The sequence below is a fragment of the Lepisma saccharinum genome, chromosome 1 (assembly GCF_977018435.1).
Source record: "Lepisma saccharinum chromosome 1, izLepSacc3.1, whole genome shotgun sequence".
NCBI classification, from domain to species: Eukaryota; Metazoa; Arthropoda; class Insecta; order Zygentoma; family Lepismatidae; genus Lepisma; species Lepisma saccharinum.
In genome coordinates this window covers 207761615-207776867 of record NC_139229.1, presented here as the reverse complement: position 1 = coordinate 207776867, position 15253 = coordinate 207761615, and the positions used below count along the sequence as shown (strand labels likewise).

General features: G+C 36.4%; 1 protein-coding gene across 7 annotated transcripts in view; it reads left to right on the top strand.

Moving 5' to 3' along the window:
- Sec24AB (Protein transport protein Sec24AB) overlaps positions 1 to 15253 on the top strand; it is a 126209-nt gene that overhangs the window by 57664 nt on the left and 53292 nt on the right. For 4 of the 7 annotated variants that reach the window (XM_083111257.1, XM_083111241.1, XM_083111249.1 and 1 more), the window contains exons 1-2: positions 2098 to 2247; positions 13952 to 14092. In XM_083111257.1, the coding sequence (XP_082967383.1) occupies positions 13993 to 14092 (100 nt within the window). In that variant the 5' untranslated portion in view covers positions 2098 to 2247; positions 13952 to 13992. Of the gene's footprint in view, positions 1 to 2097; positions 2248 to 2671; positions 2941 to 13951; positions 14093 to 15253 lie in introns of those variants that run through there. The other 3 variants (XM_083111232.1, XM_083111223.1, XM_083111214.1) reach the window with 3 other exon arrangements.

Here is a 15253-nt window from a genome sequence, read left to right as displayed (position 1 = left end):
TAGTGCCTTAACTTCGCCATGTAAACAAAGTCGTTAATAAATAAATCTTTTTAATCTCTGTCCCTACTTATTTCGAACAGCAGTCGATGAGATTGAGGCAATATGGTATCTCTTATTTTGTAGGAGCTATATTTTTCATATTTTAACATATGAAACATTGCTGCTTCTAAAAAAATCACAGCCATAACAACATGAACCCACCCCCTTACCCCCCGACAACGCACCTGTGCCTACCCTTCCAGCGACACCACGCTTCGCCAGTGGTTAAATGAACTAGACGAGATTAAAAACCCAATGAAACGCCCTAACCAAGACGAGAACCCAGAACTTTGGGCAAGAATATTTTGAAGGGCACTGGGGAATAGAGAAGGGGATGTACTGTATCATATTTTCCAAATATCGCACTTCCTCCGTCGAATGGTGAGCAGATTTTTCTGCTTTGAAGGTTTTCTATTCTAGAATCGATGCACACCAATGTATATACCTCTACATACCGGTAATTGCCCATCCTAAAAAAAAAAGAAAGAAAAAAAGGAAATTGTCTCCCACATCTAGAATCCCGAATATGGTAGAACTTTTTCTTACTATTAGATGTCTCCTTTCGACGCTACGAACCATTGAAAAAAATAATTTTATCCTCAGTCCCATCTCAATTACACAGAGGTCTGTCTAGATCTCGTCTCGACAAGTATCAAAGGGTCTCGTCTCGTTCTCGTCTCGATTTTACAGTTTCCGCTCCGTTTCGGTCTCGTCTTGAAATTCGATGAGACCGAGACTTGTATATGCACTATGAACTTTGCCAAAGCCATTCAAATACATTGAAATTAATGTATATGCTTAAAAATATGAAATACCATAAAGAAAAAAACTTGCATGTGTGCACAAATCGTTTCTTTCCGAAGTTATCATTAATTGACAAAACTAATCGGCGGGGTCCCGGGTTCGAATTCCGGGTAAGATATGGATGTTTGTGTTTGTCCTTAATGAGAATATTGAGAATTTAATAAAAGTGATACATGTGGAAACAGAACGACGGGGGAACTACCGCTTAGGGTTTCTAAAAAAAAAATAAAAGAAAAATGGCATTCCACGTCCGTGGCGGAGTGGTGAGCGTAGCGCTCTACATGGCCAGGGTTACCGGGTTCGAATCCCGGTTAGGACATTGATGTTTGTGTTCGTCTGTTCTGTATGATAAAGAGAACTGAAATTAAAAATTATGAGCCTGATGTTTGGGGAAGGCTGCAGATTAGGGGTTTTCCTTTAAAAAAAAAAAGAGAGAAAAAGAAATTTGTATAGAATCTGGCTACCAGGCGGGAGACCCGGGTTCGAATCCCGGTAATCTCGACCAGAATTTTTTCCAGTTATTTCCCTGCTTCTGCGCGGCTCTGAGGCCCACCCAGCTGTATCAAAGGATACCTGGGGGCAACCCTGGTGAGTGAAGGCTGCCGGGCGTGATGTTGATCACATCATCCCAATTATAGGCGAGATCAAGAGCTCTCCACATCACCCCATATGCTTTCATGGCATGTGTGCATATGCACAGGGATACCTTTACCTTGCGTATTTTATGCATAGTATTGATGGACTCATTACGTGTGGCAAAAAATCTTGCAGGGGCCTCCCAATGGAGTAGTGGTGTGGTAATGCCGTTACCCTGTAATGAAAGGGGTCTCGGGTTCGATACCTGGTGGATGCGCATAGTGATTCGGATTCCACTTTAAACTGTAGGTCCAGTTCCAATTAGCCCATCTGTGCATAAATGCGAACGCATACACAACCTATGATTATTTATAAATAAGATTCTAGAATATGGGAAAATACATTTAGTAGAACTGATTTTCCTTTTGATTCCTCAGGACGGCGTGTGAATTCGCTAACACTTGAGCGCCCTACCGGCAGCAGTCGGATATTATTTTCAACAGTCAACACTATTCAGATCCCACGTTAAGGCACGCATTTTAACTGTGAAGCATATAACTCAAACATCATTTAATTTTTCTTCAAGGTATAGCCAGCCTTTTCCCCATAAAACGCTTGTTTTACACGAATCTCGAAAATTCTGATAAAATTAATCTTCGCGTAAAACGCATTGAATTGTGGGAGTGTTGCCACGTATCGTGGGGCGAGGAGAGAGGGCAGTTGATGCTCGAAAAGCAAAGTAGTCGGGAAATCGGTGTTTTTGAAGTGGACTTATGTGATTTTTATGAAACAATATATTGTTTTATGTTGGATTTTGGGCACCGAAGGGTAAGTGCAATCATTGTGGAGTGTTTAATTGCTTCATTTAAGGTGTATTTATTGGTGAATTGTCGTGAATTGTGTAACCTATGATAGGAGAAAACTGCATGTTTTTCTTTTTCACGGGTATAAATTTAGTTTTGCCAGGTGATGAAATATTTACAGGTTATTTGACTTAAATGTGCACTGTTTTAGTAGCATTTATAACAAGTGTGCTAAGATGACTGTAGTGAATGTAGAAAGATGTTCGGTATCGACTACAGAAAAGCGATCGTCAGCTGTTTATCTGGGCAGCTGTCTTGAACGTCTTCCACGTAATGTGTAGGAAAGCCATGATGGTTCTGCACTTTTGAACGGAAGTCAAGTTGGCAAATATCGTCTGCTGAGGTAGCAGTTCGGAACAAACATTATATTATATGTATTTGGAAGAAAACATTAAAAACTCGAGTTCTCACGAATGTTCATTCGTAGCCAAGTTATATACAAACCATTTCCAGCATTACGAAATCAACATGTTTGCTAGAAAATTATTGTAATGAGAGAGGTTTGTACAGTGAACATGCTGATTTGGCGATCGTAACCCTCGAACTCGGACGTGGTAGAGTTTGTCATTGACATTGGCGAGGACAGTCGTACGAAATATTCGAAGTTCAATACTAAATTCCCACCTAACACAGGGTAATACAATACTGAATGCAGTAAGTAAGTAGTGGTTTATTCTCGAACATATTTCATGTAGTTAATTAACCTATTTAAAAACGTTGGTATCTGATGTGGCAAACATATTGAACCAAAACTTAAGCTTGCAATATTTTACGAAACAATTTCAATCAATACCGTATCGCACTTACATTAGAAAGAAAACATATAATTTTAATGTGTCCATTAACAATTATTGAGTTGTAACAATAACTATCGTTACAGAGTACTTCGAATTTCATTCCGACATATTTTCCATGAATTTTGAGTTTTTTTCCTGCAATGTACATTCATGACATTTTTCCTTCTCATGAAACCCAGAGAGAGGGTTTTTCATTTTTTAATGGTATAATTTAACAATACGGGGAATTTCTCCAATTTGTTTGAAATTTCGGATACTTACTAATTTGGGTCTCCTAATCACGAATCTGCACTTAAAATTTGGCGCTCACGTATAGAAATTCCTGAATTATGGATAGCCCCACGAACCATTGGCACGTGGTTAGGATAGGTTAGGAAACATAGTTAAATTTTAGGGTCGTAGTAATATCAAGAATATATATATTTTGTTCTTTAAGTATTCGAAACTGAAAATCTTGTGATAAATAATGAGCAATTGTGCATTGTCAGTTGCGATGACTGACACTCTGATTTTGCAAGTTTAACATGTGAGCGCCAAATTTTAACTTCAGATTCGTGATTAGGAGCCCTAATTTAGTGAGTATGCCGAATTTCAAACAAAATGGAGAAATTCCCGGTATTGTAAAATCGCTCCCGCGGTCTCTATAGAACCTTTATGCAGTCACACTCGTGTAACCACAGTGCAGTGTGTTAAATGACTCAAGGGCCGATTGTTTCTGACCTAATCATGGTACGCATTTTTAACTTGGGTTGGTTTCTATTGATGTCTGTTAGCACATATTTCATTGACTTAGTGAATATTTACTTTTTTTAATTTTATTTTTCCAATTATGGTCCAAGAAAGCAATGAATCGAAGTAAGATAAAGCTACACATTTTGAAACATGATGTTAAAACATTCAAATTATTAATTACTAAAAGATTGGATTAAAGTAATTAATTCTTGCGTCAAGAGTTGCATTCCTAGAGAAGGCTCAACTGGTAACAGCATGAATAATCACTGGCTAGCAACAGCGGAATAAAATCATAACGGCATGTTTATTATTCTGATTTAATGATACATGCACAAAAGACACATACTGTACTCACAGTGGTAGCTGCTTAATGCATGCTACCGTGCTGTTGCATGTTACTCAATTTGCTAAAATGAAAAGAAAAATAGGCAAATTTCATAGATTGAAGAAGTTCTGTAAAACAATGAAGTCAAGTGAAACTTTTCATTTTAAGAGCCTGAAAAATTTACAGAGTGCTATGTATTTTCCGCACGCTGTTAAGCTACAACGAATACCAGTGTATTGGCTTCATAGCACATTTTCGCCACCTCGTGCTGTGCCTGAATACACCCCATCATGCCCCTCCATTCTTACAGGGAGGTAGGGTCTCACCTTGGGTATACAGATCCACAACATGGTAAGTGTTGTCTCAATATAAGATGAAAGTTTGCGGATAGCTCGACAGATTCAGACACAATTTTTTTTCGTGCGATTCATTGTCCGGGGGGGGGGGGGGGTCATTGTAAATGCAAGAAACATCTACTTGTAGCATGCATTTTGAAAAGTCATGTGCCACCGCTGTTTACTAATTATTTTTTTAAAAATAAGTTAATAGAAATTTCCATAAACAAACTCGAAATATTAAAATTATATAATTTTTGCCACTGAATTTGAAAATTCATGTGCAAGGTAAAAATTTCAGGCACCCTATATTTTTCTACCCCTTCTCCCATGTTTACATTTGTTTGTGAGCAGCCATGCATTGGCTTTTGTCTTGGATACAGACTGCTTATGTGATCTACTTCCCATGCATGTGGGTGCAAAGGGCTTGCCTGGCTCTTAACATTGCAGAAGGTTGTTTGCGATCAATGATAACAATTTGCGAAGATCACAATAGCACCACATGTAAACGTACAGAAGCAATGCAAAATGTGCCCGTATGAGTAATAAGTGCAGAGTGTAAAGCAGTGTGTTTGAGTGCTGTGCACGTAGAATGGTGCCGAAAATCGAACCATTCTGGGAAGGGTACATCACTGCCCTTTCTGATGAAAAATATTTGTATTGCAAGTTTATCAAGCAATGTAAGAGGCATTGTTTCACCATCTGCAAGAAGGGCATATAGTGTGTGTTGCATAAACAAGGTAAGGCCAGAAGAGGACTGATTCCAGAGGGCAAGAGAAATGCACATCCATGACCAGCCGAACCCCAGAGATCATTCGGGATGTGAAGGCCCTAGTCTCCGGCCCGAATCTAGCAATGCAAAGAGCCATTGCAGTGAAATTGGAGATCTCCATGACAACTGTCAACACCTTTATCAACCTGGTCATTCCATGTCAGAACCAGACCATGGTACCCATGCTCTCAGATTTTGATGAAACTTTGCATATTTAATCCTTCCATGGTGGTGAGGAACCACATATTTTTTTTTTTGTCGTAAACTTGACTGGTTTAATTTTTATAGCACATCAAACTTTTGAGTGATCACTTATTTCTTCCATTCACAGAGTCTCCAAGTGGGAGCTGCACTGTCTTGGAAAAATAATTTTATCCCCCTTATAAATTATTCAATCTCTTTGACACTTGACAACAATGTTAACCAATTAATAAGGATTCCGGAAAAAAATGTCAATATATCACATTTATATTTTTGTACACTAATAAATTAATAAAATAATATTATCTGATTTTTTGGACCGAAAACATGGTTTACTCAAATTTGAATTATTGTTGAAAGGGGAAGGTGCAACACCAACAAAAGTATTTTTAAAATGAGCTTAGATATATGATCTAACTTACCCATAAATAAAATTGATTGCTTTTTTATTCCCTTGAAAACTTATTTTTAAAAATTTCTACCGGATTTTATATTTTTGAAATTAGCTCAAAATCTAAGAATCTAACTTTAAAATATCATTGAAGCAAATTTTTAGAGCATAAAATTTTAAATAATGGTTACATAGATGTGGGGTAAGCGGGGCTGTGTCCCCTTCCCTGGAAAATGAATGCCAAGCTAAAAATATAAATTTCACACACACAATTTTATTTCAGTCACAGTAGTTTGTGTTTATTATTAAAAGGATATTGCAGGAATGTGATAACTTCATATTGATGGAGTGTTTCTTTCAGGAAGCGACACTATTATGGGGGGAATATGCCTATTTTGAACCCTGCCCCCCACCAAGAAAAATGCTGCAAATGTCCGTGAATGTTTTGTTCTTAATTATTTGATTGAAAACACACCCTTATAATTTCTTATACCGTGCGTTCATTTCGATCTGCAGCCGAGAGATCGGGAGAAGCGTGGCGGGCGGCGCTCACGGAGATGCCGACATTTGCGGCCTGTAATGCCCGCTTATTTTTATGGACTAATGCAGACATTTATATAAATATTGCAAAACGAGCACTAACCTGTGTTATAACATGCAAAAGTTCTTCTGTAATTCATCACACAAATAAATACGCTTTAGAAACGATGTTAAGAGCCACAGATAATAAAACATTTTAATCATAGTTTTGACCAGTAACGTCCTGCTTAAGTTTATATCCTTGAAAAAGTTTTGTATCGATGGGGATCGTTTGGAGGTTTCGAATGTGCAACACTGTATTTAGATTACGCTGCAGACGAAACCGTCAAAAGTCAATGGTTTTCGTGAGCTTCCTTGCAATCTGAAATCTCCGAGCTCGAGTTTTTGTTCCTTCACGACTAGATTAAGACAGAGCTGTGAATATAGTGGCGAGCAGATGTATACCAAGAGCGTGTTAATTTCGTACTGTGCGCAAGAGTGTTATTCTTGGTTACTTGTCGTTACTTGTGTTATTGCAGTGTGTGTGTGTGTTGTGTCAGTGAGACGATTGGAATGCCAGCTCAAGTTTCACTTTAGAACAAAGAATTTTTATGTATGACACTTACGTGAAAACAGACTCGTGTCGGGAAGTGTGTAGGCAATTTGTACATAAATTCCCAAGCGTTTCACCTCCACATAGAGATACGGTTAGACATCTTCTCCTTAAATTACGATAAACTGGATCATTAAATTTTAAAACACCTAAGCAAAAACGAGTGATTCTAACCGAAGCAAAACTCGATGAAATTGGTGCAGCGTTAGAACGTTCTCCAAACAAACCTCTACGCCGTGTTTCACAGGAGATGGGCGTGTCAAAATCATCAGCACATACAGCCACTAAGGTACAAAAATTAAAACCGTACTCTTATAACAAAGGTTAGTGCTAGTTTTGCAATATTTATATAAATGTCTGCATATGTCCATAAAAATAAGCGGGCATTACAGGCCGCAAATGTCGGCATCTCCGTCAGCGCCGCCCGCCACGCTTCTCCCGATCTCTCGGCCGAAGATCGAAATGAACGCACGGTATTAGTTTATTTACATTTATTAGGAAAAAGGCACATTTTAAAAAGTAGATGATCCACTTTTTAGTAGATGGAATAAAATTAATGAGGAATGTACTTTGTATTATATGTTGTAGATTTGATTGCTTAATGGTGACTTGGATGCCAAAAATACTTAGTTCCATTTCCTATCCACATGAATATTGCTTGTTGCTGTATTCTCAGATGGGAAATAGGAATAATGTTAATGCTAAGTCAATGGTGCAGGCTCATGAGATTCTTTTTATTTTTTTTTTTGTTTGTATTCATATAATTGTTTAAATTGCAGCATATGTTGCTTATTATAAGAATTATGCATATTGTTAATGTAATTTGTGCAGTGGCACCAATTTTTAACCCATGCTAGTTAATAGCTGGGGGGAAAGAACTAGCTCCCCTACCACCCACCTGCCCACACATATCTAAAGGAGGGGGGGGGGGTCTGGTTAACAACATTGTAATTCAGTTACAACTTTTGAACCAAGTTGTTTGAGATAGTCATATGTTTTGAACATATTTCAAATATTTTCATTTTGTGACCAATCCCTTGTAGACGAAATTCTGGTCCTGTACAGCAAAAGTGCTATGACGTACATGCACCATATTTTTGGGGTCAAATATCACCGTTATTTGTGATATCGTCACTCGGAAACACATTTTATATTACTTCAAAGTCTAAATATATCGATATAAAAATTGACATCATTCTCAAGGAGTATTGTCTGTCTAGGGACCTAGATATGCGACTACAAAACCACCCACTCATACTAATATAAGTAATTATAATGGTATATTTTCAATCGGGGTGGATAAAAATCATGATTTTTATTTGAAAAATCATTTTTGATGATTTTGTAAATTGTGTTTTTAACATACTTAAAATTGCTTGTATGGTTTTTGACACCACACGCATATACAGAGTATTCCCTGACATTCGCTATGAGACTCGGCGGCAAGCAGCCTGGCATCAGCGCTTGTCTTTCCCAGTGAACGGGGTCCACAACAGTTGCTAGAGTCAGCTATTAAAATTATAGTTTTCATATTGTGTAATAACCTTGACTACAGAAGATGTTGTAAATGATGTCCCTCTGCTGCAACACATTCCTGGCATCTCCGAAGGAAATTGGCATTTACACGTTCAAGTTCGTCTACTGTAATTCTCCCGATTAAGAATTTTAGGTGCTCTAAATGCTGTGGTTTTTGAAACACCCGTTTCTTGTGAGATGCGGCGGATAGATTTCCGAGGAGACTGTTGTAACCTTTGTCCTATCTCATAGAGTTTTTCCTCAGTAAGTACACGTGGGTTTTTCTTTTCACTTTTATTCAGAACTGACCCTGTTACTCTTTTACTTTACTTTTTTACGAGGTGTAATATAGTGGTCCTATGTGGAATGGGAACACCAGGAAATTTCGTTGCAAAACATCGTCGCACTTCTTCACAATTCCTCTTTCCGAAGTAACACTTGACAAGATAAATCCTTTGTTGTAATGTAAACTGTAATGCCGTATTAAGCCACAATCTTCAACACACGGACACGACACAACACAACTTCCGAGGGAGGATTATACTGGCATCAGTCTGCATCGTCAACAGAAAGGGAGAGAGAGCGAAGCAGGGAGACCGAAAGAAACAGACTATACCGTGCGACTGTTCACCGGGAAAGACAAGCGCTGATGCCGGGCCGCTTGCTGCCGAGTCTCGTAGTGAATGTCAGGGAATGCTCTGTATATATATGTATATTTCTTCGTAAAAATGTTTTTTTATAAACTGCCCTGAAAAATATTTCAACAGTTTGATTAAAGTAAATATAAATATTTCTGTTTCTGATACTGTATGTATGAACCTACTATGGAAATGTTTGATGAGGGTGTTATTGAAACTATACTAATTTCAGTAACTTTTCTTCTAATGAAAATAAAACATTCTGGATGTACTATATAATTGGAACTTAAATAATTTTTCATGGACTTTGTAACTGAATTATTGCAAATTTTTAAATGATAGTTCGTAAAATATCATCTGCCATGTTTATTTACAGTGTAATGATAATGATACTATTTACGGTTTTACATAATTAATATTTTGTATATTATTTACACTAAATGTTTGCTACTTTTGCCTATAAAAATTGAGTTTTAAATCAAGAGAAATTTAAGTGTGTGTGTACATTTCATTTCGTATGACCTTCACCCCATCAGTGTATATATTTTGTTTGCTTTCTTTTCCTTTTGTAGGGCCTAATAAATGCCATTAAATGATCATGACATTAATGTACTTTCACAAAAAGCAATTCCTATACCTACAAAATCCTTATGTACATTATTCTATAAATTATTTTTCTTTAACAATCCAACTTGCTTTCAAGCAAATAATAACATTTGTGGATATCTGCAGGTTTTTTGTTCTTCCTTTTTTTTGGGGGGGGGGGGGGGCATGGTGTGAAATAGGCATATTCTCTCCCATAATAGTGTCACCACCTGAAGGAAACACTCCATCAATATAAAGTTATCACATTACTGCAATATCCTTTTAATAATAAACACAAATGACTGTGACCGAAATAAAATAAATTGTGTGCGTGAAATTTATATTTTTAGCTTGGCATTCATTTTCCAGGGAAGGGAACACAGCCCTGCTTTCCGCGCATCTATGTAACTGTTATTTAAAATTTTATGCTCTAAATGTTTGCTTCAATGATATTTTGAAGTTAGTGTCTTAGATTTTGAGTCAATTTGAAAATTTTAAAATCCGGTAGCCATTCTTAAAAATTTTCAGAAATAAGTGGTCATATTTTTTCAGAAGGAATGAAAAGCCATCATATTTATTTATGAGTAAGTTAGATCATATATCTAAGCTCATTTTTAAAAGTACTTTTGGTGTTGCACCTTTCCCTTTCAACAATAATTCAAATTTGAGTAAACCATGTTTTCGGACCCCAAAAAATCAGATAATAATATTTAATTTATTAGTGTACTAAAATATAAATGTAATATATTGACATATTTTTTTCTGGAATCCTTATTCTTTGCTTAACATTGTTGTGAAGTTTCAAAAAGATGAGTAATTTATAAGGGAGATAAATTTATTTTTCCAAGACAGTGCAGCTCCCACTTGGAGGCCCTGGGAATGGAAGAAATGTGGAATTACTCAAAGTTTGAGGGGCTATAAAAATGAAACCAGTCAAGTTTGAGACAAAAAAAAAATTATGTGGTTTCTCACCACCATGGAAGGATTAAATGTGCCAAGTTTCATCAAAATCTGAGTGTAGGGGTTTCAAAAACTTTTTTTTTTTTTTATTTTTTTTTTTTTTTATTGACGTGGAATGACCCAACCGGGATTTGAGCCTGCAAAGTGGGATAAATGCAGAGTTCATAAGCTGCTGTTCTGCACATTGCAGAACGTGCCACAAACAGCATGATCGCCACCTGGCCGATGAAAAGTTGATGTGTCTTGTCACAATTGATGAGACACATGTGTATCTAAGTGATTGCAGCTTTTCCATACCTTAAGCGACATCCCTGTTAAATCACCTGATGCATTGCCAATGGATTTCTGTGCATTTGGTTATTGAAAAATTCCCTTTGATGCAGACGACTGCGAACCGTAGACGGTCTCTGGAAAGCCTACCAGGAGTGGTATAAACTTAATATCACTGTACTTCACACCACCTTGCTGCAGTGGAAACTGTGAAGCAGAGCGATAGCTCGTGCTTGTGGCTACCACATCGAACATCACTGCTAGAGGCAGCGTGGTTTTTAATCAGTTACAGATGTTTGAATTTGTTGCCCTAGATCGCGAACAACCTTCTGTAAAATGTCATCTCTAAATGCTTTTCTTGTGAGGTTAGGTGGGCCAGGTTCAGGACGTTTAGTATTGAAGTAGGGTAACATTCCTAAATGCTTTCATCACCTGATCACGAGTGATATAGTCTCATGCACAGCACTCCTTTGAGCTTCACGTAAAAAAATAATAATAATTAAAAAAACTGCAGTAGCATGTGTCCAAGAATGAAGTAAATTAGGAATGGCTGCTTGCTGAGAAGTGCAGTTTTGAGTTTTGCAAATAGTACTTTGTGAGACTATACTGCACTAATTACTATCTCAAAGGTTTAAATTTACTTGCACAATATTTTCCAAGACTTCCAAATGCTCCTATAAAACTTGCAAAGATTAACTGTTTGGAATTGTTACCTGTTAATTTGTTGTATAAACAAGAATATATGTCTGACCTAATTCCAATTGTTAATTTTTCTATGTATCCATGACTAATTTAGATAGGCTAGTTTTGGTGCTATTAACATTACAATTGCACCCCTATATGCTTACAGTGTTATTATTTTTTAATGTTGGGTAGTTTAAGATTGTTATGTCAGATTGCAAGTTAAATTGTTCAGAGCATAACCACTTGCGGAACATACTTTTCATGACATAATTTCTCACAAGTCAATCCTTTCTGCCTCTGTAAGAGGCAACCTACCTTTCAAAGGGGAACCAAAAGTCAACCTCTTTTCCATGTAGTTTACTCTGGACTGCATTTTGCAGGCTAACAAGGCCCTGGTATCTGGACTTGCAGCCAGTTGAATTCTCTGTGGGTCGTACTTTGTGTGCAGATCACGTGTGTTTGTGATTGTCCTTTCATCTATTTTATCTTTATCTTTCATCCTAATTTTTGTGATTAGCCAAATGTGGCAGAAAAATGAAGTAATGAGTCTGGAGTTCTGCTCTTTGAAGTAGCTTCCTAATGGTCCTCCTGATGCTGAGTCAGCACCAAAATTTTGGAGGAGGCTCTCACATGGAATTGAACTTGGTACTGCTCACACCAAAGACAAGATCACTAGCCATTTGGCTACCTGAGAGCCTAATAGACAACTGTTCATTTAAATATTATTTCTTTTGAAGGTTTTTCCCCTTATGTATTCCAGAGCTAATTATTAGGGAATGAAGACTCCTAACTAACTAACTCCCTAGCCTTCTTAAACCCGAAGGTTCATGGCTGCAGCAACACAGGCCTTCCATCTTTCCCTATCTTGAGCAAGTTCTATATACTCTTTTCCATCCCTACCGATTTCCCTTAGGTCCATCTCAACGTTGTCCCTCCATCTTCGCCTTGGCCTTCCTACAGGTCTCTTACCATCAGGTTTCCCAACAAGAATCCTGTAAACTTCTCTTTCCTCTCCCATTCGTGCCACGTGGCCTGCCCATCTAAGTCGTCTTGATTTAATTATTCTAATAATATCTGGACATGAATATAAATTATGTAGTTCTAAATTATGTAACCTTCTCCACTCATCTTTCTCCTCATCCCTTTTAGGTCCAAAGATTTTCCTAAGGAAGACTCCATTATCCAATATAGGAACTAAAAAGAATCTTAATTGAATTTCTTAACTTGAGTGTTAATTTTGAAACTTGTAATATGCTGAAGATATATGTGTAAATTCACCAAATATATTAACACAATTTGAATCATGTTAATAGTCTTTTTTAACTACTACAACATTATTGGCTCCAAATAAATAGATTGAATTAGCAATGAAGATTCTATTTACAATTTTCTAATTAAAGCCAGGTTAGAGGTTGAGACGGATACAAAATGCATTTGCTGAACGCTTCTCATTTATTCACGATTTACAGACATAGCCTTCGAGATTCTTTTGCCTAATTCTGCTTGTCTCTATAGATTGGTTGTCTGTTGTTACAATTGTTAAAATTTGACCAACATTTAATTTGTGGAAGGGAAGGGCATTCATGGTTCGCTCTTCTAGAATGTGTTTATATACATATTTCACATTCAAAATTTAGAACTTAAGAATTTTATTTAAAAAATGTTATAGTTTCGGCAGGATGTATACTTCAATTGAATATCTATAAAATAGACAAACAATATTTTCTATTTTTTGTGCATTTTTGGTTGGCAACACTGACTCAAAGGCATAATGCAAACAGTAATATTTTGTATTTTAATAAAATCAAGTCTCTACTATGTATGGTAACAGAGTAGTTGTTAAAGAAATGTTCCAAAAATGGTCAGCTATTGGAGGCTTTCCTGTTCTCGTGCACTCTATGGTTTAATTAAATAATGTTGACAGGTTAAGAGATAAGTATTTGAGATTTTACTATAGGATTAGACAGGATCTTATGAAAATGGCGATGGTTTTCACCACACCCTTCTAGGTACATTATTTGTTTTTGTTTTTTTACATTTCTTTTGTTTCATTGAGTTACTGGGTGCATTCCTCCTTATGTTTTACAACATATAATGTGGTTGGTCCTTTTTAGCAACATTGGCATGTGATGTCATAAAATCTTATTTTGGGTTGCAAGCATACAGACGACAAACATGCTTTTTTGAACGTTCATAGTGCAATGCATCATGTCAAAAATGGTATGAAGACAAGTTATGTGTTTCTGTGGTCCATTTTAATGACACCCTGTATTTGTGTTCTTGTTTAAGAAATCAGAATATTTATTATATTTGACTATGTTATATTTTCCAGAAGGTGGCTGTGGGAACTTAACTGGAGCTAGGTGCTAAAGGATGGAAGTGCCTGGACCTCAAAAATTAAGAAACCCAATGTTGCAACAACCACCAGGCCCTGGTAGATTTCCAGGTCCCCCTCATCCTGGTGGCCCTGGAGGTATGTGCACAATCTGTATAATTAATGTAAAGTTGATGCAAATGCAATTTTGTATTGTAATAAAGCATTCTTGTTTTTTGGTTGTCCTTGCATGGATAAAAACCTCTATGATTGAAAGTATTTTTTTTTCAGGGGGGGGGGGTGGAATTGTAGTTCAACAATATTTGCATTGAAGGTTCTGATTTCATTAATCCCATCAGTAATGTATTTTGACATAATTGTTACAAAAATTGAAAGTGACATGTTTGCAGGTGTAATTGTTCATGTATACTGTAATTCCTGGGATATAAGACACACTTTTTACCTTTAAAAATGTCTGAAAAACAGGCTGCACTTTATACGCCTATACTCAGGTTACACCATCAGGAAGAAGGAAGAGGCATAGCATTTTACAAGTTTGTGATTGGATCAAAGCTTCATGGGATGCTGTGAAAACTGAGACAGTGGTTAAATAATTTAAGAAGTGTGGCATTAGTAATGCACTGAAAGGTACAGAGGACAATTTGTTGTATGGGGACTCAGATTCTGAATTCAAAATTCATTCTTTCCTAGTTAGATTAATAAAATTATTTGTTGAAAGTAGACCTATATATTACTTAGATACTGTAAATTAATTACAATATTCAGTGATAAAGCTTTTTCTTGGTTTAAGAAAAAAAAACTTTAATTCCAGAACCTAACTTGACTAAGGTTATAGATGCTATTAAAAGGCTAAAGAATAACAAAGCACCTGGCATTGATTTAATACCAGCTGAGTTAGTTAAATATGGTGGGAATTCGTTAATATGTCAAATTCATAAATTAATTTGTTTAATATGGAGTAAAGAAGATATCCCTCAACAGTGGAAAGAATTCATAATTGTTCCTGTGTTTAAAAAAGGTGATAAAATGAACCAATAATTACCGTGGAATTTCTCTACTCTCAACAACATATAAAATATTATCTAACATTCTTTTAACAAGACTAACCCCATATGCTAATGAAATTATAGGTGATTATCAATGTGGATTTAAACGTAACAGATCAACTACAGATCAAATTTTGCACATTAGACAGACACTTGAAAAAAGTGGGAATATAATCAAAATGTCCATCAGCTATTCCTTGATTTCAAAAAAGCATATGATTCGGTCAAAGATATAAATTATATAATACTCGAG